We start from the raw sequence: 24,620 nt of genomic DNA on the forward strand, positions 1-24,620 counted from the left end.
CCCCTTAACTATGCAGTTATTCTCTCAAGCTATATTTATGAGCATATGTTGTTATATGTATGCACACGTATGAAGCTCATGTTGGAATAAGTATGTGAGAGATATGATTCTTATTTGTCATTAATTAGTATGCGTTTTTCGCTAGTGATATTGCTCCAAACTCAAGAGTTCATGATTATAGCGGAAATACTTGTTTAGGAAAGGCTTATTAGAATGAAAGCAATTAGGAATCAAGTCCATCAAGAAGAGCTTGCAAAATGAATCGTAGTACTCTTTATCTTTAAGGACCCTACATTTAGGAATTAATTATTCTTTTTCACATAAGGTTATGGAAACCCGTGCAAGAAGTGCCAATAGTAGGGGCAGGCAGTCGCAAAATGAGGCTAGCGAAACCAACAACCTCAACGGGCAGTTCATGCAGTTCATTGATGCCATTCGCAACATGACGCCACTTGCCACACCACCAGTTGCACCTCCCCAAGAAAACCTAAGAAACAATGCTACCTTGGTAGAGCAGTTTTGGAAGCTTCAACCTCCAACTTTCGAGGGTGGGTTAGACCCTCTAGTAGCTGAAGATTGGATAGCAACAATTGAACGGATCTTTAATCTCATAGATTGTCCAGACCCTAGGAAGGTAACTTGCGCTACATATATGTTACAACATGGAGCAAGGCATTGGTGGGATTCTACTGCCAGATCCCGACCCCAAGTACATGTGTGGACCTGGGATCAGTTCAAGGAACTTTTTCTTAAGAAGTATTACCCCGCTAACATCCGTAACCAGAAGGAAGCAAAGTTCCTCATGTTAAAACAAGGTAGCTTGACCTTGATTGAATACGAAAGGAAGTTTGATGAGCTATCACGTTTTGCCCCAGCCTTAGTGGATACAGAACAAAAGCGGGCAAGGCGCTTTGAACAAGGGTTGAGAGATGATTTACGGCAGGCAGTCGTAACTTTTGAGTTAGGCACGTATCATGAGGTGCTAGCTAAGGCCCAACTGGCGAACTTTAGAGAAAGCTCCAGCAGCAATAGCAAGCTATCGCAGTCTGGACCACTAGAAAAACGTAAGTGGGAGGATAAAGGTAAAGGAAAGCAGGATTATTCGAAGAAGAATAAAGGAGGCGGTCCAACATCAGGGTATTATCAACTGAACCCAGTGTGTGACAAATGTCAGAAGCGTCATACTGGACTATGTCTCATGGGAACCGGCGCCTGTTACAGTTGTGGTGAAATGGGTCATATTGCCAAATTCTGTCCCAAGGGTCAGGTAAAGAAACAGCAGCAACAACCATATCAACAGAAGCCAGGAAATCCCCCTAAGGGGCAAGCTAGGGTGTATGCACTCACAGGACAGGAGGAGGATCAGGACTGCAACGTGTTGGCAGGTAACATCCTCATCTCTAGAATACCTGCTTATACTTTGTTTGATTCTGGTTCCACCCATTCTTTTATATCCCCTAAGTTTGCAAGTAAATGCAATGCACATGTGGAACATGTAAGTACTCGCTTAGGAGTAGCAATACCCTCAGGAGATATAATAAGCACGAATCATGTAGTAAGAACAGCTAAGGTGGAGGTCGGGGGAAAGTTTTTAGAAACAACCTTATATGTCTTAGATATGCAAGAATTCGATGTGATTTTGGGAATGGACTGGCTTTCCAAGCACCATGCGACCATTCTATGCTTTGAGAAGGAAATAGTTTGTAAGTATCCTGAAGGGATAGAACTTTGCCTTTCAGTGGCTGAGACAAAATACCTTCCCCGTGTCATTTCAGCATTAAAAGCCAAGAAACTATTACAGTCAGAAGGATGTATTGGATTCTTAATGTCAGTGGTGGTTAAGGGAGGAAAAGAATTAATAGTGAATAACGTTGAAGTAGTAAAGGACTTTCCAGAGGTCTTCCCTGATGACCTGACTGAAATGCCACCAGAACGAGAAGTAGAGTTCACTATTGATCTAGTGCCTGGTTCCGCACCTATTTCTAAAGCTCCTTACAGGATGGCACCAAAGGAGCTACATGAGTTGAAAACCCAGTTAGAGGAACTTTTGGGGAAAGGATTTATTCGACCAAGTGTATCCCCCTGGGGAGCACCGGTATTATTCGTCAAGAAGAAAGACGGATCAATGAGGATGTGCATCGATTACCGAGAATTGAATAAGATTACTATTAAGAACAAGTATCCTCTTCCCAAGATCGAGGACTTGTTTGATCAGTTACAAGGTGCACAAGTATTCTCAAAGATTGATCTAAGGTCAGGATATCATCAGTTGAGGATCAAATCTAGTGACATCTCGAAGACAGCTTTCAGAACTCGGTATGGTCATTATGAGTTTTTAGTCATGCCCTTTGGCTTGACTAATGCGCCTGGAGTTTTTATGGACCTAATGAATCGAGTTTTTTATGAGTACTTGGATAAATTTGTTATCGTCTTTATTGATGATATATTGGTGTATTCTCGAAGTGAAGAAGAGCATGAAAAACATTTGAGGGTTGTTTTAGGGATCTTGAAAGAAAAGAAGTTATTCGCAAAATTCAAGAAGTGCGAGTTTTGGTTGGAGCGAGTGGTATTCCTTGGACATGTTGTCACAGCTCAAGGAATAGAAGTGGACCCCAGCAAGGTAGAAGCGGTATTAAATTGGTCAAGACCAACCAATGTAAATGAGGTTCGCAGCTTTTTGGGTTTAGCTGGATACTATAGGAGGTTCATCGAAGGGTTCTCCAAATTGGCAGGGCCTTTGACGCAGTTGACTCGCAAAGGTACTAAGTTTGAATGGATAGAGAAATGTGAAACTAGTTTTGAAGAATTAAAGAAGAGGCTGGTCAACGCGCCAGTATTAACTATTCCTCAAGGGTCAGAAGGTTTTGTTATTTATAGTGATGCGTCTAAACAAGGAATTGGATGCGTATTGATGCAAAAAGGTAAGGTAGTTGCGTATGCATCAAGGCAGTTGAAGCCTTATGAGCAAAACTACCCTACACATGACCTAGAACTTGCTGCAGTAGTGCATGCCTTGAAAATCTGGAGACACTATCTATACGGAGGTAAATGCGATATCTATACCGATCATAAGAGCCTTAAGTACATCTTCACACAAAAAGAGTTAAATATGAGGCAAAGGAGATGGCTGGAATTAGTGAAGGATTATGATTGTGAAATCCACTACCACCCCGGCAAAGCAAACGTGGTGGCGGACGCCTTGAGTAGAAAGAAAATGAGCCAAGTAGCAGCTTTGATAGCACAAAAGCCTTTGTGTAAGGAGTTCGAAAGGTTAAGCCTAGAGTTTGTTGCTACACCATCTAATTCTAATGCTCGTATGGCAGCACTCTCCATTCGACCGACTCTCCATGATCGGATTAAGAGCCATCAGAAGGGAGACCAATTCTTTGAATACATCAAAGCTGAGGTTAACACTGAGAAGCGGAAGGACTTCACAATAGCTAGTGATGATACACTCTACTACCAAGGGAGACTGTGTGTGCCAAACTTTGAGGAACTAAGGCAAGAAATTCTAGAAGAAGCCCACTCCACTCCTTATTCTGTACATCCTGGAAGTACAAAGATGTATCGTGACCTAAAGGTAGTGTTTTGGTGGAGGAATATGAAAGAAGACATAGCTAAATTTGTCGAGAAGTGTTTGATATGTCAGCAGGTGAAAGTTGAGCACCAACGACCAACAGGGTTACTGCAACCATTGGAGGTTCCAGAATGGAAATGGGAACATGTGACGATGGACTTTGTTGTAGGATTTCCAAAATCAGTAACAGGACATGAGGCTATTTGGGTGATCGTGGATCGACTTACCAAATCAGCTCACTTCTTACCTATTCGGATGACATTTACAATGGATCAGCTTGCACGATTGTATGTTAAGGAAATAGTAAGACTACATGGTGTTCCAGTTTCCATTGTATCGGATAGGGACCCGAGGTTCACATCCAACTTTTGGAAGAGCTTACATAGAGCCATGGGAACCAAATTGAGTTTTAGTACAGCTTTTCATCCTCAGACAGATGGACAATCTGAAAGGACAATACAAACTTTAGAGGATATGCTTCGTATTTGTACCCTAGAATTTGGTGGACATTGGGAGAAACATCTACCATTAATTGAATTTGCATACAACAATAGTCACCATGCATCTATTGGCATGGCACCTTATGAGGCGCTATATGGAAGGAAATGCAGATCACCTGTTCATTGGAATGAAGTTGGCGAGCGGAAGATTTTGGGTCCAGAGATTGTGGAACAAACTGTACAAGCCATTGAAAAGATCAAAGATAGTATGAAGAAGGCTCAGGATAGACAGAAAAGCTATGTAGATAAAAGAAGAAGGGATTTGGAGTTTTCCATTGGTGATAAGGTATTCTTAAAAGTTACACCCATAAAAGGAGTTTTACGGTTTGGGAAGAAAGGAAAGCTTAGACCTCGGTTTATAGGCCCATTTGAGATCTTAAAGCGGGTTGGGAACGTTGCTTATCAGCTAGCCTTACCACCAGATCTCTCAGCAGTACATGATGTTTTCCACATATCAATGCTCAGAAAGTATGTCCCCGACCCAACCCATGTAATAAAGCATCAACCATTAGAGATACAGCAAGACCTGAAATATGAGGAGGCACCAATAAGCATTGTTACTCGGGAAGTAAGAAGGCTTCGCAATAAAGATATACCGTTGGTCAAGGTGTTATGGAAACATCATTCAGTCGAAGAAGCAACATGGGAGCGCGAGGACGACATGCGATCCAAATATCCCCAGCTGTTTGATGACGAGAAGTAAGGTAAATTTTCGAGGACGAAAATTGTTTTAGGAGGGTAGATTGTAACGCCCAAGATTTTAAAACTGAAATATAATGTAATACTTGGGATTTTATTTTAGCTTCTAATACTTGAGGAAATATGTCCTTTCAAGGGATTATAGAAGCCTTGAGACAAAAGTTCAGTTTTTGAGCCAGTGGCAAAATCGTAAATATTGAGGTTCGGGTAAAAGTGTAATTTACCTAAAAATCAGGGGTATTAGCGTAATTAGTCCTTTCTTCGGGGACTAAAATGCAATTAAAAATTGGCCTAGGGACCAAGTTGAAAAGGGTCTAAGTGCAATTACTTGAAAAGTTTGGGCCAAAGTGTAATTATTGAAACCTTTTTCCTAAGGGCATTTGGGAGATTCAAGAAAAGCCTTATAAATGATTTTAGAGATAAGGATGAAGTCTCATGATGATATTAGAGATAAGGATGAAGCCTCATGATGATATTAGAGATAAGATGAAGGCTCATGATGACTTTAGAGATAAGATAAGTATTCATGATGACTTTAGAGATAAAGATTAAGCCTCATGATGACTTTAAGGATAAGATTTGATAAGATCTTATGTGGATAAGATTTGATTCAGATAAGAATGATTGCAGAATATCTTAGAAGATATGGAATGATTAGAGAATATTTTAGAAGATTTGAAATGATTGGAATATCTTGAAAGATTTAGAAAAGATTTGAAATGATTGTGACTTACTTGGTGACCAAGTTTCCAAGCCTATAAATAGGGCTCATGGCCAAGAGTTTCCTCATTCTAAGTTGGGATAAATTCATGCTAGACGGAAGTGCTTCGAGCTTTTTGTAAAGGTGAAGCCTTCAGCATTCAAATCTCTTCAAACCAAGTTAAGGTAAGTACATTATGAACTATTTATGATGTTTAAGCATGACTATGAACTATGTTATGTGGTCCCTCATGTTATGTTATGTTCACGCAAGTTTCGGGACCGGAGCTCGGTAGCGCTACGCACGAGGGTTCTTACCCCTGCAAGTTGGTGGAACCTCTCGTGTCTCCATACGATATGTTATGTTATGTCATGACTTGTTTAAATACATATGATGGTTCTCATGTACTTACTGAGATTTGCGTAATCTCACCCCCCTTATGTTTCCCCTCTCCTAGGTGAGCATGAATGAGGAGACCAGGACATGGACGTGGAGCGTGGTGACTTGTTTAAAAAGGATTTTCAAGAACTTAAGTTTAGTTTTCTTTTGAAAACAATGTTTTTAGGGTTGAACTCTGATCTTTTCCTATATGTATGCCATAAAGCATGTCTTGAAATTTTATTTGATTTAAAGGAAGTATGATTTTTGGTTTTAAGCTCCGAATATTTTTATATGAATATTATTATCATTAAGCATGTAAGTAAGTTACGGGTGTCACAGTAATATTACTATTATTATTGTGGAAAATTATTTTGCAGTGCTTGAAGTTCATGTAATTTCCTTCCAGGTGCGCACGCTCAAAGTATAACTTTTAAGAATTCACTGGTAGGCTTGTTATTTATAATTTAATATTTCAGTATTTATTTTAAATTTACTTTTCTTTTGAATATTTTCTTTATATTGTTGAATGCTTTTCATTTTTTTACTTCTTTTATGGATAGTTAGAGCTAAATTTTTTAGTTGGAGATTTGGAGATGGGGATTCGAATTTGAAGATCTTCTAGTTAGAGATCCTTAAACATGTTGTCTAGTGTACATGTGTATTACTATTTACTAATATAGTTGTTATTTTATTTTTATAGTAGCAATACTTTATGCACCAACAAAAAATAATAACAATATGATTTTTATGCATTTTGATACCAATAAAAGATTATAAGAATTCCATATTAAAAATGATTAATTTTACATATAATATTGTTAATAGTGTCCTTAAGATCTGGCTAAATCATGGATCAAAGAACAATGGAAGAATCAAAGTAGTGACAACAAGAAGGTTAATTATTTTATGTATGAGACAAAGATAAATTAGGTTTTGGTTTTGTCTTTCAGGTTGCTTAATCAAGACAGTAAATTAAGAAAATGGTGAGATAGGACAGTGTTTCGTTTGAAAACAAAAGTGAACACAAAGTTTTGGTTGGCTCTGTGAGAGTGATGATTATGACAACAAGTTTGAATACAAAGTATCTACTCTAAGGAGGATAAAGCGGCAATAACATCAAAGGGGATGGAGTCCACATCTAGGTTCAGGAAATGCTCCTTCACAAGCTTTTTCATGTGCTCGAACCCGCCTTGAAGGACTTCTTCCAGTTCCGTGGCATAAGCTCCAGAGCTTCGAAAATCCTCGCGGCCATTCTGGAAGGCTACTTGGGCATCCTTGAGCGCGAATTGAAGTTGGGCATGAGCAGTGCGAAGGTCTTCTTTACACCGAGAATAGGACTCCAACGCCTCGACCTGTCCTTTCTTGGCCTTATTCAACTCTAAGGTGAGCCTCCTTATATTTTCTTGGAGCAGGTCGTTGGCTCCCTTCGCTGCATCCACTTCCTCCCCGAGCCTGGAGTTAGCCTGGTTAGCCTCGAGCATATTTCTCTAGACTAACTCTAGATCCTGGTGCGCTTGAGCTTCGACTTCATTGGTGATTCTTGCATCTTCTTGCCCCAACTCGACAGATTTGGTCAAAATGTGAACGCGGTGTTCAAGACTTGACAGCTGGGAAGAAAGGGACTCAAACCCTAGAAGCCTCTTGACCTCGGACTCCAAGAAGGTAATTTGGTCGCGGAGTTTGGATTCCCGCCGGGAGATTGAATCTTGGAAGCTTGCAAGGTTCTGAGAAGCAGAAACAAGGTAAGGATTAAGACCTATTGACATAAAAGAATTCAAAAGGAAAAGACAATGTGGTCATACCCGTAGAATCTCGGCATAATAATCCAGTTCACTTGAAGTTAGCAGAGTGCTGGGGAGGGCCAAGGTCTTAGTGGGGGCATTGTTGGCTTCTGGGACCGAAGGTTCGGGGATAATAGTGGCAGGGGGAGAAACTTCCACCTGTCGGCGCTTCGTCCGGCGTGCTATTATCTCCTTCGTTGATAGCACGCAAGCCCCTTCCAACGAAGCCTCCCCTGTCAATTATGAGCGCCCTTCTGGTGCTAGTGGCGTTAATATCTTCTTGAAAACAGAAGGGATAGGAACGCTAGGAGCCATCGAGAGAGGCTTTGTACCTGCAAGAGGTCGACCGCCTTGGGCCTGCGCCCTAATTGTCTCCAGGGCCTGAGAGATGATCTCAGTATCCTCACCGGAGGGGCTTTGTGCAGAAGCAGGGGAGGTGGCAGTAGATATGTTAATGGGAGCAGCTGATCCCAGGGAGGGATCCCTCAAGCACGTTTCAGTGCTGCCTTAGGGAGCCTCTTGGAATGTTCGAGGGTCCCCTTCTACCATTTTTCTTGGTCGAGACGAGCCTGAAGGTTTCCTGTTCCTAGTGCTCTTTGGGGCAGACTCAGGCAGTGTTGAAGATCTGCAGCTTGGAGAGGGTTTTGTAACTTTCTCGGAGTTTTTTCTGCTCTGGGATAGAGCTGAGGGGCCCTTACTCAGAGGGAAGTCCAAGATTGTCTCCTCGGTAATGGGAGAGTAGGCTATCTCCCAAAGATTTTTAATTGTGAAAATAACAACGAAGGTCAACGTTTGATAAGAGTGGAAAATGAAGAAGAAGGCGAAGGGCGAAAACTTACAATTTACACCGTCCAAGCCCACTTTGGTAAGGGCTGGGTTAAAAAGCCATCCTTCTACCCAGTCCCAGTTGACCTTCATAAGCTTGCCGGCTATTTCCTTGATGTTCTCGATGTTCGGACGTTTGTGCTTGGTATCCAAAGTCCACCCATTGCTAACGAACCAAATTTCTTGGGAAGAGCTGGCTGATCGAGGACGAATGAAGACAAAACGCTCTTTCCAATCGTCTGAGTCTTTCGATCCGCCGAAATGCAAGAGGGTTGAGGCTTTGATCTCAAGTTCGGGGCATTCTTTGGGGGCTAGGAGGCAACCCTCCTTTATGATTCTGGGTGAGATTGAAATCCAACCACCAAGGTTGCGATTGGTGGTAAAAAAACAGTCAAAGAGCTCTCCAGTGGGTTCCACCAGAGCAGTACGGCAGATGACGATGAAGCCCATCAGATATCTCCACCCGAAAGGAGAAAGTTGAGCAGGGACGATGGTAAGATGTTGAAAAATTGACATAACCCATCCCCAAGGAGGTAGCCGGAAGCCCCGATCAAAGGCGCACTTGTAAACACAGAGTCGACCCATGACGGGATGGCACGCTCAGAGATGGGTGTTGAACTCAACCTCCCACTCGTCAGGAATAGCGTATTTCTCCTGAAATTGTTGGCATTCCGACTCACTCATCCATTGGCAAGTAATGGAGGCAGCAGGGTGTTTTTCCCACTCTGCGAGCTAGACGCCGATTGAGGTGAAACGTCTGGAACCAATGATCGCCATTGCAGAGAGATTAATCAAGGAAAATGAAAAAGATGAGAACACCTGACAGTGCGACAATAGATAGAAAGTGGAGAATAATCAGAAGAAAGAAAGAAAGAGTGAAAAATCCCTGTTTAAAACATAGGGACGAAAGGCCAAAGGGCGAGTAATGATGAGCATTAACTACCCAATATTGGCACGCCTCGAAAGACGAAAAGGTTTGGATAGCGCATTGGGAAGAGAGACTACCGTCGGAGCGAAATTGATATCTGTGCCCTCCAGACACGCATGAGAGAAAAAGACGCATCAACTCTTCGGACCCCGTAGATATCGACCCTCGGGATAATAAGAGTTTGAGCTTCGGAGATTCCAGCACTCCTCAAGCCATTCGAGCCGAAGAGCTCAAGGAGTGAGAGGGCAAATGATGAGGGGAATACCCTCAGGTCCGTAATTACTCCCATACCCTGGGAAGGCATCCAATGGCAGTCATGCCACGTGTTCGTTAAAGAGGTACTTCGCCGATGCTACCTTGCCTGGGTCTAGAAGGACACGTAGCAAATATGCATCACCACACCAGTTGGCATGATACTTGGTAAGGAAGTCTCCGAGGTCTTAGGGATTAACCATTTCGCCGAAGGTTGCGGAGGAAGAAAGCTATCCCAAACTCTTCGGAGACGACTACGATTATGGAATCCTTATCGATAAGATTCCAAGAAACGCGGGATAGAGAGCCCGAAGATCTCTATCCGAAATCTTTATCTCAACGCAAGGAAAGAAGAGATGAGAGGTAAGAAAAAAAAGAGGATGATCTTTTAATTGCTTGAGCATAAGGAATAATTCTGGGATTTTTAGTCGGGAGTTTTGACTTGATCGTCGGAGAAAAACCGGGGAGCAAGTCCCCGTCTCCATTGCAGGTGCATAGGTAGAGGCAAAGAAGGTGATAGGCTATCATCATAACCTTTATTTGATTTGAATAATTATCTAATTAACTTGCTGGTGTAGATAGTCATCCATGGAATCTAGGAATGGTGATTGAGAGAGGAAACTTCAATCTTTTTAGAAGGTCCTTAGGTCACTTTTGGTGTGTGTACTGGTACATCTCCTTTATGCTTTTTTCCTGCAAAAGATTGAACATTGTCTTAATTAGTTTGTTTTAGACTTATATAATTTCATGAAATAATACAATACAAGCTTTTTTTGAAGCTAAATGAATATGATAGTGATAACTAACTACCTGTTGTGTTCTTGGATTTGGAAAGTAAACCCGCGAACCCACTAGAAGGGTTGTTTTGTTGGGCACCAGCTATATGAATTGAATACAGTTGTGGAAGCATTGGCGAAGCAAAAAGAACATAACTCAACTTTTTAGGCACACCAATATCTGCAATGTCATGAAAAGGTAATGCTCCTACATTAAAGTTTAATCAAAATAAAAATGGCCATGAACCTATGACCCAATCAATTAGTCATATAATTGAAAATTAAAATTTTGACCTATGTAATTGAAACTGAGATAAAATATATTGATTATTGATTAGGGTATCTGAATATATAATAGTAAAATCTTTACCTGCTTAAATTTATTCATATTACCTACACTTGAAAGACAACAGCATAATGTAATCTGACCTATTTTTTTTTTTTCAATTAGAAAAATTACAACACAAGAATTACCCAAATCTTATATGTCCATGTAAAAGTTAACTGAAATAACAACCCCCCCAACACACACACACACACAAAAACAAAAAAAGAAAAAAAGAACTAACAATTAACTTAAGAAGGAATGTGAGCAAGTATAATAATGTTATTACTAATCAAAGTGGATCACAAGCGTTTGAAGGGGAATCTCTTTTCTTTTACGATGTTTAAACAGGTTCTAACTCGGTACATCTTTTCATTTGGTGGATAAATCACGTATTCTTCTCCATGTCGTTGATCAATTAGAACAAATGAAGGATTGTGAGTGGAGAACCAGCGACCCTTGATATATCAGAGTCCTGCAACTGGTGAATCATAGCACACTATGTACCATGGCATCTTTGATTTCAAATTTTCAAATTTTTGTCTGACTCTTCTGTCCATCTCAACACAAATGGAACCCACACAATCTTATAATAATCTTCTTTTCTTATTTTCTTGTAGATTTCTAGTAGTCTTGAAATCTTCTTGGAAAGAGATATCTAGGTTTGAAATAAAGAATAAGATACCTTTTTCCTTTAGCACCTCTAGGTCAACCTGTTTTGGATAAAAAAGAGAAAAACTACAGAGTAAGAGAGAAGGGATCACACTTTTTGTAAAGTAAGTTTAAGGACTTATCATTTCAATTAATACAAAACCTCTGTTGAATTTTTGAACTATTACAAATAGCCCTAAATGAAATAAATTATAGACGCTAGTATTTCTCTTTTATTAATAGTTTATAAGTGTAGATCCACCATTTCTAACTGCAGATTTAAGCATTTCAATAGTTTATGGTTGCAGATCTTTTGTTAATATGAGGATGAACATCTAATAAAAGAAAAAAAATTGATATGTTAACAGAATGAAAGTCAATATAGTTTATTCCCTTTGAATAATGTAAATGATGTATGAACTTATTAATGATTCTAAAAGCTTAAACTATTTGAAAAAACCTAACAAAAAGTTTTATATATGGTACAGTCTTGCACAAAAAAGTTATTAAGAGTGCAGTGTTGACAAAGCACAAGATCATTTCTACCTTGTGCTTAAATTTAAATTAATTCACATAGTGAAGAAAACAAGGATAAACTCTGGACTATATTTGGTCTGAGCAAATTTTTACTTTAGGGTTCATGTTGCACAATGTATATAATTGCATACTTAAATACAACCTAGAAAGAAATATTCAACTAGAACAAATCTAGACAGATACTAACTAACCTTAGACATAGTAGAACCATCAATAACTGATTGGTGACCATCTTTAGAGTATGTAAAACTCTTCACAAGCTCTGAGATTTCTATACGAGTCTTCAAAATGTCTTCAAACAATGCATTAGACTGCATATGAGCCTCCATCTCCTCTGTTTGGAGTAATTAATAATAATTTTGAGAATATATGTAATGTAATATGCATTACGCAACATTTAATTCAGTCTGAATTCCTATAAAAAAAAAATTAGTCTAAATTAATTATTGTGTGAGTCAAAATATTTCTAATTGAAGATCATGATTTCAAATGATAATATCTCTCAATATATATGATAAAAGATGTATATACATACCCATATGTGGTTTGCAATTTATGTATTGGTGCTTGATGTCGTTAAGAATGTAACCAAGACTGAAAATTAGGTGAGACAATTCCAATGCCACTTCGCTATATATCAAAGAAAACAAGCATTATATAAACTAAATAAGACGAGCACTTGAATATTGAATAGTTTCTTGAGTCAAAAACAAAAAAGAGAAAATAAAGATATCACAGTCAGCATAATGATGATTTTACTCATCTTAACATTGTATTTTTTCTTCGCTTATGTTCCATATATACATGCAAAATGTGATAATATGTCTCATTATCTATATCTATATCTTTCTATTTATCTATCTATACTATATATAGAAGCATGGATGTGGCAGAATCAATAGTCAAAAATAGCCTTATCACTTTTTAAAATAAAATACCCTACTTATTAAGAAAAACTTAGAAAATTATCTCTCTTTTTTTCCAATAAATACAAAGATACCTTTTGGAAACTATTTCCTAAGCAAAATACTTTTATCTTTGAGAAACTATTTGTTGCAATTCTTATCATCTAGATTTCCTTATCTTCTAAATTGTTGCTCTCTCTTAATTTGAATTTCTTTCTCTTCTACTCTTTTTAAAGTTATTTTTATGCATTATTTTGTGTTTAATTTCTATGATCAAATTAATGATCGATTTGGAAATATAATTAATTAACTTTTCAACGTACATGTCTATCAGGCCAGAATATGCAAAAATGTATATAAACACATTCAGTTCAGTCTAAATGTTTGCTACGTCCTGAAATCCTTTCATCTGAGCATATATACTGCCTAGTCTTATTGTTGCACTTTTTCCCAAATATCATACTCACCATTTAAAATTGATATTATCTCAAATAACAGCCTAAAATATGATATCCAAGCACTTAAACTTGAGTATATAATTATTGTTATGCCTGCTAAAATAAAGGAAAAGAAATGTCACGTGGCAACCTCAGGAGCTGCCACGTGGCAAGCCATCACGCTGCCACCTGGCTGCTCCATGCAGCCAGGAGGCAGCCACTTTGGCTGCATGGAGTGGCCGCTTCCATCCCCCACGCTGCCAGCGGCAGCGTAGCCAAAGCAGGGGGGCTTCCCCCCTGCCACGCTGCTGCGTGGCTAAAGAAAGAGGGGGCTCCACCCCCCCACCCCCGAGAGACTCTCTCAGGGGTATTCCATTGGGAAAAGGGGGGCACCTCCCCCTCCCCCACGCAGCAGCGTGGCCAAAGAAGGGGGCATTCCCCCCTGCCACGCAGCAGCGTGGCTGCAGAAGGGAGGCTCCACCCTTTACCCCTGAGAGACTCTCTCGGGGGTACTTCATACCCCCGAGGGAGGTCACTCGGGGGTGCCTAATACGTGCCTTTGCACGCGCACCCGCGGACGCTTGCGTGAGCGCTCGACCATGCACCTTCACATCAATAACCCCGCAAGACTCGATCAAAATTACCTCCGAGATGCCTGCTAAGGAAATCGGGTCATTCGACACATGGATGCCCTTCTCATCGCTATAAATAGGGGGTCTTTTTCTCTCATTGGGTATGCAATCTCTCACTCTCGTACTTACATTTTTGCCTTCAAACATTTTACTTCTACGAAGGTCTGACTTAATCATCGGAGGGTCCACGCGGGGATTCTCACCCGCGCCCCTAACCCATTTTCTTTCTAGCAGGTCGTCCATCACTCTCAACCTAGCCAAGGGGCTCACCCATTACTGTCGTGACCCCCGATAGACTCATCCATTGCTCTCAAGGGACTCATCCATTGCTGTTGTGACCCCTCGAGAGACTCATCCATCGCTGCAATGACCCCCGAGAGACTCATCCATCGCTATCACTCCACTCTGGAAGATTCACCCATCTCTCTCAATAATTACTCATCGTTTGGACAATCCACACGTTACTCATACCCTCGAAGGAGTCATCCCCCGAGTGAGTCATCCATTGCTCAGATACACCCCACGGGAGTCATCCATCATTCAGATCATCCATACGAGGGTCATCCATCAACAATTTCCCCTTTTACAAATTTACTGTTGTAATCATGTAACAACAATTGGCTCCGTCTATGGGAAACACAAACAAAAAGCTACAGAACTACTCCCTCACTATGGCACAAACCCGAAGTAATCGTCAGACCTTCTCCCGTGGTGCCCAATCACATCGACAAGAGACCCTTACTCGGGCAGAAGATCAACATCAATCCACTCATGAGGGCTAGCAACCCCTCATCCATGGGGGTCATCCGCCCCTCATCCATGAGGGACATCCCCCCTCACCCATGGGGGCCAACCGTCTCTCACCCATCAGTCCCCTCGTGAGGGTCACCCATCCCTCACTCACCAGCAGCCGCCTCTTCTAGAGCCTCCTCTCCCATTGGGGGTCTAACTTCAGGTACCGCCTCTTACTGTCTCACATGTTCTCTCAGGACCCTACTCAAGTATACTGATCCCATCAGTCGTTCCTTAAGCTGAGTACGAGTCCCTACGACAACAACATGCCGAAGGAATGCAAGCTCTTCAAGACATGGCTGGTATTTTGCAAAGTTTGGTTCCTCACGGGTCAATCCTAGCCACATTGAGGAAGTTTATACCGGAAACAGTTCCGTCCCATAGGGCTCATCAGGAGGTACCAGGGAATGACTCATATCGGGAAGCTAGCCCTAAAACTCATGCTCAACCTGTCCCTACTCTAAACAATCAACGAAGATTTCCTTTAAGAGGGGTGCATAGCCAAACTTCTCCCCATCGAGGAAATCATAGAGGAACTGATCGTCGAAAGACAGAAAGACGAAGTCCGCAAAGAGGAAGATATTCTGAAACGGTAGCCAGCACTTCCATGGAAAGAGGTTGGGATTCCAAACCCGCAACCAAACAGAATGATGGACCTAATGACAACCCTACTGCATTTAGTGCACAAGAAACAGTCGACATGAAAAAAATGATTGAGCGGGTGCTGCAACAGAATAAGTTATTACCCGCTTCCGAGGAACAATCCCGAGGAAAACTACCATTTATGGCAGAAGTAATGGAAAAACCCTTGTCGAGAAAGTTTAAGATGCCTCAAATAAACCCTTATTCAAGCAAGGACGACCTTTAAAGCATTCATTATCAATAGTCAAAAGAAGAAGGATGCAACATATCTCCTTAGCATTCGACAGGGGAGTAAAGAAACCCTACGCCACTACGTGGATAGATTTCAGAATGCCACACTTGAGATTTGTAATCTACCGATTGAAATGGCTGTATCCGCTATGTTCCAAAGGGTGCGACTGGCTTCTTTCCAAGAATCCCTATCTCTAGACCCGCCAAAACTCTTGGCAGATTTGTTCGTCAGGGCCAATAAATATATACACCATACAGAAGTAATGAGGACTGTGGCAATGGATGAAGATAGGGAGCGAAAAAGAAAGGAACAAAATATTGAAGACCTTGATCGGCGACAAGGGAGGGCTCGAAGACTGGATGATGTTAGGCCCCAATTCAATCACTATACCCAGCTTACCCAACCTCGGTCTGCCATATTGGCAGCCATAGAAGGACCAGGCTTAATCAGACTTCCAAAAAAGGTGGATTGACCCATAGGGAAGAATCAAGATGAGTATTGTCGATACCATGGGCTCATGGCCATTCCACTAATTAATGTCGGGAATTGAAAAATCAAATTGAGATGCTTATCCGTGAAGGGCACTTACAAAGGGAAGAGAGGCTTGAAACACAAGAAATATACAATCCAAGACAACAAGAGAGAGCAAGTGACTACAGGCAGAATCCCCCTCTGGATAATGAACCAACACATCAGGCAATACATGCCATTTCGAGTGGTGAAACCTTAGCTGGTGACAGCTCCTCTTCCCGAAAGCCCTATGCCTGTCTAGCCTGCTAGGTCAATTCAGTAATGGAAGTTAGAGAAGATAAAGAGCCCATTATGTTCACACATGCCAACAAAGGAGATGTAATCATTCCACATGACGACCCAATGGTAATCTGAGTTGTCATTGAGAAACACCCTATTGAAGGAATTTTGGTAGACAGTGATAGCTCAGTTAACCTCATTTATTGGAATTGCTTTGATCTAATGCACATTTCCCAAGATCAATTGAAAAATATCTCTTCCCCTTTATATAGTTTCACCGGGGAGACTCTCCTAATTGCTGGTTCAATTCACTTACCAATCACATTGGGCTGTGGTCCTCATAGCACAACACATCAAGCCTGCTTTATGGTGGTTAAAGCCTCATCAACTGCATACAATGTAATTTTTGGTCGTCCCTTGCTCAACGACATTAGGGCCGTAGTCTCTCCCTGCTATTTGTTGATGAAATTTCCTACACCCCAAGGAGTGAGACCAGTTCGAGGGGATCAACGAAAGGCCCGCACATGTTATGTTGCATCTATAAAAGGGAAATAGAGTGAAGAGACTTTATTGACTGCCAAGCAAACTATGCAAGATTAAGTTGTTTGCTTCCCTTTATTTGAATCATAATAATGTGAGTCCAAAATGGTATTGTGGACGTAGGCACATTTAGCTGAACCACATCAAAATGCTTCTACTCACTTCTGCGAATAAAATATTATTATGGCGTCCACTATTAACCACCAGATTCCATCAAGGTTCCTTTTCAAACGAAGACTCATTGCCTCGCGCATGGCCCAGCAATCGAGAGAAAGTTAAAAGCCCGTTGCCCTGCTTATAGCTCGGTAACGAGGGAGATAACAGGCCCATTGTCCCACGCGTAGTCGATAATAGGGGAAAAATAAGATGTTGTCTCTCATAGCCTAGCAACGAGGTGAAAGCTAAAGGTTCATTGTCCCGCGCATAACCTGACAATGATGAGAAAACTAAAAGCTCATTGCCCTGCTCATAGCCCGGCAATGGGGAGAAAACTAAAAACCCGTTACCCTGCTCACAGCCCGGCAAGGAGTTGAAAACGAAAAGCCCATTGCCTAGCGCATAGCCCGGTAACAAAGTGAAAGCTAAAAGCCCGTTACCCTGCTTATAGCTCCGCAACGAGGGAGATAACAAGCCCATTGTCCCACGCGTAGTCTGACAATAGGGGAAAATAAGATGTTGTCCTACACATAGCTTTACAATGGGGTGAAAATAAAATTGTGTTCTCGCAAAAAACCTGATAGAAATGAGCCATAATATTTGTTACCCCACGAGAAACCTACACCGCTTCGGTTGGTGACCTAAGGCCCGTTGCCCTACTATTAGCTCGACAATAAGATAAACACAAAAAGACCCGTTATCTCGCTAACAGCCCGACCACAAGGTGAAAACAACAAGTTTGTTGCCCTGCTCATACCCCGGCAACAAGAAAAAACCGAAACTAATCACGAACGTAGGCGCTACACTGAACCGCAAAAACAAAATATGTATATTCTTTCTAATCGCGGACGTAGCCGTTATGTCGAACCGCAAAAATAAAATATTTATGCTATTTAATTGTGGACGTATGCATCATGTCGAACCGCAAAAATAAAATATTGCAAACTTAGACATTGCGCTCACAATACTAGCAAGCATGTACACATGAAGCTAAGGAGTTGCACCAATGTAACAAAAAGGCTCATTGCCCCACTCATAGCTTGGTAATGAGGAGGCACACACATCTCATTGACCCGCAAGTAGCCTGGCAATGAGAAGGCATAAGATCGTTGTCTCATGGTTAGCCATACATCAAGGAAGCATAATATCAGTGGCATTGCAAGGGACTTACGCCGCTTCGCCTAGCATCCGAATGGCATAATAGCCGTTGTCCCGCAAGAAGAGATGTCATATTCATCATTTTTCAAGTAATCCAACAAACCAGAAAATGGAGCGACAATTATCACGAACACCCTTGAATTTGGAGAAAATTCCCCAATACGCGAATTCATCTCTCGGCAACATGTAGGCAAATATATGAGCCAATAACAACATGGTCACTCTTGACTTGATTTGAAGATCTTTCCGAGCCCTCGTCACCTTCAGAGCTGGGAGCGTATGAAGAAATCATGTTTATATTCCTAGAAGATGAAGAATTGAATACATGGACAACAACTGTAAGGGCAGGAGCTTTAGCACGTCATGCGAAGAACTCTGCCACATCTTCTTGAAGCCATTTGATGCTTATGAGAAGTCGAGATATGAAAATACCAAAGCAACAAATAACGTTGAAGACTCGTTGAAACAATGGCCAAATGAGAAGCTCAAGCCTCATTTTATAAAGGCACTCAGGGAGCAAAATGCCAAAGACAACTATGAGAGATGTAAATGAGGAGATTGCTATAGAATAACAGCCTCTTAAAAATAAGGCAGTGCTGCAGACAGAATACTCTTCCTCCCAAGAAACCCGACAGAAAGAGTAGGGAGCAATTGTTATGCATGCTAAAATAAAGGAAAAGAAATGCCACGTGGAAACCCTAGGAGCTGCCACGTGGCAAGCCATCACGCTGCCACCTAGCTGCTTCATGCAGCCAGGAGGCAACCACTATGGCTGCATGGAAGCGGCCACTATGGCCACTTCCATCCCCCACGCTCCCAGCGGCAGCGTAGCCAAAGCAGGGGGGCTTCCCCCCTGCCACGCTACTACGTGGCTAAAGAAAGAGGGGGCTCCACCCCTCCACCCCCGAGAGACTCTCTCGGGGGTATTCTATTGGGAAAAGGGAGACACCTCCCCCTCCCCCAAGCGGCAGCGTGGCCAAAGAAGGGAGCATTCCCCCTGCCACGTAGCAGCGTGGCTGCAAAAGGGAGGCTCCACCCTTTACCCCTGAGAGACTCTCTTGGGGGTACTTCATACCCCCGAGGGAGGTCACTCGGGGGTGCCTAATGTGCGCCTTTGCACACACACCCGCAGACGCTTGCGTGAGTGCTTGACCATGCACCTTCACGTCAACAACCCCGCAAGACTCGGTCAAAACTGCCTCTGAGATGCCCACCAAGGAAATCGGGTCATTCGATACATGGATGCCCCTCCAATCGCTATAAATAGAGGGTCTTTTCCTCTCATTGGGTATGCAATCTCTCACTCTCATACTTACATTTTTGCCTTCAAACATTTTATTTCTATGAAGGTCTGACTTAGGCATCGGAGGGTCCACGTGGGGATTCTCACCCGCGCCCCTAACCGATTTTCTTTCCAGCAGGTCATCCATCACTCTCAACCTAGCCAAGGGGCTCACCCATCGCTGTCGTGACCCCCGATAGACTCATCCATTGCTCTCAAGGGATTCATCCATCGCTGTCGTGACCCCTCGGGAGACTCATCCATCGTTGCAGTAACCCCGGAGAGACTCATCTATCGCTGTCACTCCACTCCGGAAGACTCATCCATCTCTCTCGATAATTACTCATCATTTGGACAATCCACACGTTACTCATACCCCCGAAGGAGTCATCCCCTGAGTGAGTCATCCATTACTCAGATACATCCCACGAGAGTCGTCCATCGTTTGGATCAGCCATACGAGGGTCATTCATCAACAATTTCCCCTTTTACAAATTTATTATTGTAATCGTGTAACAATAATTATATTATGGAACAAAGTGTATAAATAGAGGACAATATGCGTCATTTTTATCAAATCAATTGTCAATAAATATGAGAAGTTTTTTTTTTTTTTTAACAGTAAGGGGATCCTTGGGCCAGCTTTTGCGCACCAAGACTATATCCCTTCTCAATGATTTTAAAGGCGCACCCCTTACATAAGCCTGGTATATTTAGGAGAATTTAGAAGTCTGACCTCAGGATATTCTATTGAGAAACTTTAGTATTATATTATAATATAAAAGAAGATAGAATGGTTAAAACACTTGATTATGTCTTCGAATAATACGTGAGATTTCGCTAATCTATATATTTTCTCTAGTTGTCTATGTTGCCATCACCCCTCATAGTTGGGTAGCGTTACTACCCTCTTAAAACTTCCATTCTAGACCAAATTAATCAATGTTTTGGGCTCATATATATATTGAAATTGCCCTTTATTATTTAGCTATTGAGAATACCAAACTTGATTAGACAATCCAAACTTGGTTAGGCTTCATAGGTTGTTCCCTACTAAATAGACTTAAATATGAGACTTAATGGAAAGAAACAAGAACTTACCCATTTTGCATGAGCAAAGTAATTTGAATGTAGCAAGCTACCAGACTTAGAACTGCCGAATGCACACTTGTTGAGAAGAGGTCTTCTGTGATGTACTGTGTGTCAGATAGCAAAGTTAATTCATAGATGTATTTGATTACTTCCAATGTCATCTTGATCAGACTATTAAGCTGATTAAGTGGCAGTTGAAATTTCTCAAGGGAGGAGCCCAGTATCGAAAGAGGGTTTTCCTTCAAGGCTGCCATTGATGATGCTAATTCAATTAATTGTTGGTTCGGACCATGAAGCAAGAACCCCAAGAACTCCAAAAATTTGAAAACAAACCAGCCCATAAAAACTATTGCCTTTGCATCCCATGATAAGTACCATAATGATCCAAGTATTTTCATTGACACATTGTAAATATTGATCTCTTCAAACATTTGCACGACTTTGTTTGCTGTCTCGTCCATCTGAAAGTAAAAATAATTGGTAACAAAATTATATTTGCATACTAAGTGTAAGAAGTATATATGAAGAACATAAATCACATAAATCCGGTTTCCTATAAAGCCTAAGGAACAGGGGCGGAGCCAGCATAGGCCCAGTGCGGGCCATGGCCCTCACTGGGCCTTGGCCCGCCATTAATTTGGCCCGCACTAAGGCTGCCCAAAATCTACAAACCCTCCCATGTCCCATCTTCATTTCATCTTTCGCTCAAGCGCCCGCTCTCAGCCAGCGCCCGCTCTCAGCCAGCGCCCGCCCACTCCCCTGTGTCCTATACCCTTCGCTCTTGCCCCTATCTGGCTCTGTGGCTCTGTCGCTCACCGGCGCCGCCTTGGCTCGCTCTCACCGCCTCGGTCGTCTCTTCGCTCGCCCTCGCTGGCCGCTAGCTCTCCCTCGAACCTCGGTCTCTCGCAGTCTCGCTCTCGCTTGTTGCTGCATGCTGTCTCTCTGAGCTCTCTCGCAACCTCGCTCCATCGCTCGCTGGCATCGCCGGCTTGCCCCTCTTCGAGGTTCCGGCCCTCCGTCGCTCGTTGTCACCTACCTGACTGCCTCTCCGCCTCCAGCTCTTCATCTCGGCCCTGCTTCATGTAAATCAGTGAGCAGCACAACAGTAAGCTTCTTTTTCACTAATTTTTGTTGTAAAATCTTTCTTTTTTTTCAATTTTAAAATTAAGTGAACTTGAATTTTGTTAACTGATGTTGGGTTAATTGATGTTAGATTTTTCAAAAATAAGTTTGTTAATGTGATGTTAAAGATTGATAAATAAATTTATTAATTGCACACGGGCACAATATTTTGATTATTGGAGCAATTATACATGCATACATAATTTGATATTTGATTGTTGGATCAATTACACATAATTTGATATTTTGATTGTTGAATTAATTGCACAAGTACAAATAATTTGATATTTAAATTGTTGGATCAATTACATAATTTGTGAATTTATGAATTTGTGCATTCTCTAATTATCATTTGTTATATTAAATTTGAAATAGTTATGGAGAGATTTTTAAAACAAAAATCTCTGTCAGTTATAAAAAATGTTAATTGGGAGAAATTAAATAAATTATATTAATTTTTAATATATTTATATTATTTATTATTTTTTTCTTTAATAAATTTTACCCTCACTAAAAATATTTTTTGACTCCGCCCAAGGAATCTCAAATTCCTGAATAAGAGATATGGACTAAGTTTATCTAAATATGTGGCATTCACATTTGTAAGAATATAAGATCACTTTCAATAGTCATACCAAATAAAAGGTGTCTTTGTTGATCCAAGATAGTCTTGATTGATCTATGTGTATGAACGTAGATGAGTTGTGGAATTTTACGCATATAAAAAACAATAACTATGTTACTTCATGGTTAAATAATGCAAGTGAGGATTTTAATTAGGTAGTTTGCTGGAGGTCATGGATTTGAGCCTCCGTGCTATTATGTAATTGAGGATGACTGCAGTTATACAGAAATATTGTGGATAAATAAAAGCAAAACCCTTGAAAAGAATAAGGATCTCCAAAGTCAGCAGGCCATAACAATCATTCTTTCCCAGCGCCATGATCTCGGCAAAAGTTGAATCAAACTCCAGAAGATTAGAGGTCAGTAACTCAATTTCATTTTCAGGTACTTTCTTGGCCTGCATGGGTGCATTTGAAAGTCAGAAATTCTGGAGGTTAAAAAAGCTCAATGAAAAATTAAAACGAAGATAGAACTGCACTCCTCTTAATTATACTTAGAATCTTACGTATAAGCATAATAGTTTCGTCGATAAATATGAGCTAGTTATCTCTAACAGGAGTAAGTCTATCTGCACACTATGTGGAAAAGTGTGTAAGATATGACCTATATTATTATATAATAAAAATTAAGTGAATTTAATTAAATTTGAATACTATCACGAAGCATAATAAAATTTAATTAGTAACTCAATTAAATTATCTTTCTTTGATTAATAATAAATCGTTTTTATATCTAAGTAGATACATCACTATTTGATTAAATTATACACTGATAAATTGAAAGAACAACACAAATAATATTTCACAATTCAATATTTAGATAAATAAAAATCACAGTTTGAAACAAGTTATTAGATTGTGTAAGTGTGATAAGTCTTACATTGAAGTCAATAAATTTCCATCTATTGATTGAAACTATTTATTTGGTAGTTCGTAATTGCTTATCACTTACTAGCAAGAATGAATCAACAAAATCAGTGGCAGGCTTGAGGATCTGAGAAATGGAGTTGATATGTGGTTGACGAAGAACCGGTACATAGCCTTTTCTGTGGGTTTGCTGCACTTGCCTTTTAATATTCTCATCAGTAAACGTGGGAAGGTTCAGATCAACCAACCGAAACTGCTCACTAAAACTTGAACTCTCCAATTTTTCACTCTCTGCCATTTAGACGCACAAGCAAACCTAGATTGATCCAAAACTCCAATAATGTACAATCTCAAATCAGTTTTGTGTCCCTATTTATGGCCATTCTGCTTAAGGAGAAGCAAAATAAATTAGAAAAAATAGCTTGTGGGACGTTTATGATGAAACCAAAATCTTTTCTTATTAATTTTTTTGGGTGATTGAAGCCATGACAAAATAAATATCTGTTTTGCATTACCACTTGTTGGGTCTGCACATGTGAACCATCATTAGTCTTCATCCAGCATATATTAAATAACCTTGACTTCGATCAATTGTCAGAAAAATAACTAAAACTGAACCAATATCCATGCACACACCTATACAAAAAGATTCAGATTGAAACAGCAAGCAATTAATGAAGATTATCAAAATCAATTGAGTGAACATGAACGGTACGTAGCAACTTGGCTGTTTAAAAAGTTAAGCCGATCCAAACAGGCTCTAATTCCAATTAGAAGAATGGGCTAGCCACATGATCAAGGAAGCTTTGATTTGGAGATGCTTTCACATTGTAATTAATTAGTTGAATAAATCATTTGCAACTATATATGTTGAACAATGACGAGCGATATGTTTAAATATGTTAGGGAATACTTTTCAAGTTGTATTTAGTTTATATTAAGAATAAAGTCATTGAATATTATAAAAATTAACCTAAATAATAATTGTTAATTTTAAAATTCATATGAGACACCTTAACAACCATATATTGAAAATATATCTCCGCATGCATATTTTATTTTTTTTAACTATTAGATAGACAAAGCTAAATTTTCTAATTGGGGATATGGAGGATTGGAAATTTGAATATGAGATCTCAACCTCAGTAGATCCACGTTTTTTGGATGTAAACCTTTTGGGATTCATACTTACATTCATAGATGATTATAAATTAATTCAATCATTATAGATTCTTCTTTTACTTGCAAATAGTAAAGGGAATCCCTAACAAAGATAAAAAAATAAAAATAAAAATGTGGTTTTGTTTTGCAGGAAACAAATGAGGGTGTTTTCCCTAAATTTGATTCCATGGGTGACCGTTTGATGCTAGCAAGTTAATAAGAAATTACATGACTATATTGTGGTTTTGTTTTCCCTCTTTTCATTAACACTATAATCTGTTATTTATTGGGCATTTA

The 24,620-nt window shown here is 40.4% G+C and overlaps 2 protein-coding genes across 2 annotated transcripts; one reads left to right on the plus strand and one right to left on the minus strand.

Annotated features, from left to right (window-relative positions):
• Window positions 1-328: 328 nt before the first annotated feature.
• Window positions 329-1,908, plus strand: LOC127804530 (uncharacterized). Its single transcript, XM_052341403.1, has 2 exons — window positions 329-1,827; window positions 1,896-1,908. Exons 1-2 carry the CDS (start codon window positions 329-331, stop codon window positions 1,906-1,908), a joined length of 1,512 nt encoding a protein of 503 aa, XP_052197363.1.
• A 9,423-nt stretch (window positions 1,909-11,331) lies between these two features.
• Window positions 11,332-23,528, minus strand: LOC127804531 (uncharacterized). The gene is made up of 6 exons (XM_052341405.1): window positions 23,248-23,528; window positions 22,511-22,693; window positions 20,560-21,011; window positions 12,468-12,562; window positions 12,124-12,266; window positions 11,332-11,457 (listed from the first exon to the last, which is right to left on the minus strand). The coding sequence occupies exons 1-6, from the start codon at window positions 23,458-23,460 to the stop codon at window positions 11,332-11,334; spliced, it is 1,212 nt and encodes a 403-aa protein (XP_052197365.1). The 5' UTR covers window positions 23,461-23,528.
• Window positions 23,529-24,620: the final 1,092 nt, after the last annotated feature.

This window comes from Diospyros lotus, chromosome 6 (genome assembly GCF_014633365.1).
Source record: "Diospyros lotus cultivar Yz01 chromosome 6, ASM1463336v1, whole genome shotgun sequence".
Lineage (NCBI taxonomy): Eukaryota > Viridiplantae > Streptophyta > Magnoliopsida > Ericales > Ebenaceae > Diospyros > Diospyros lotus.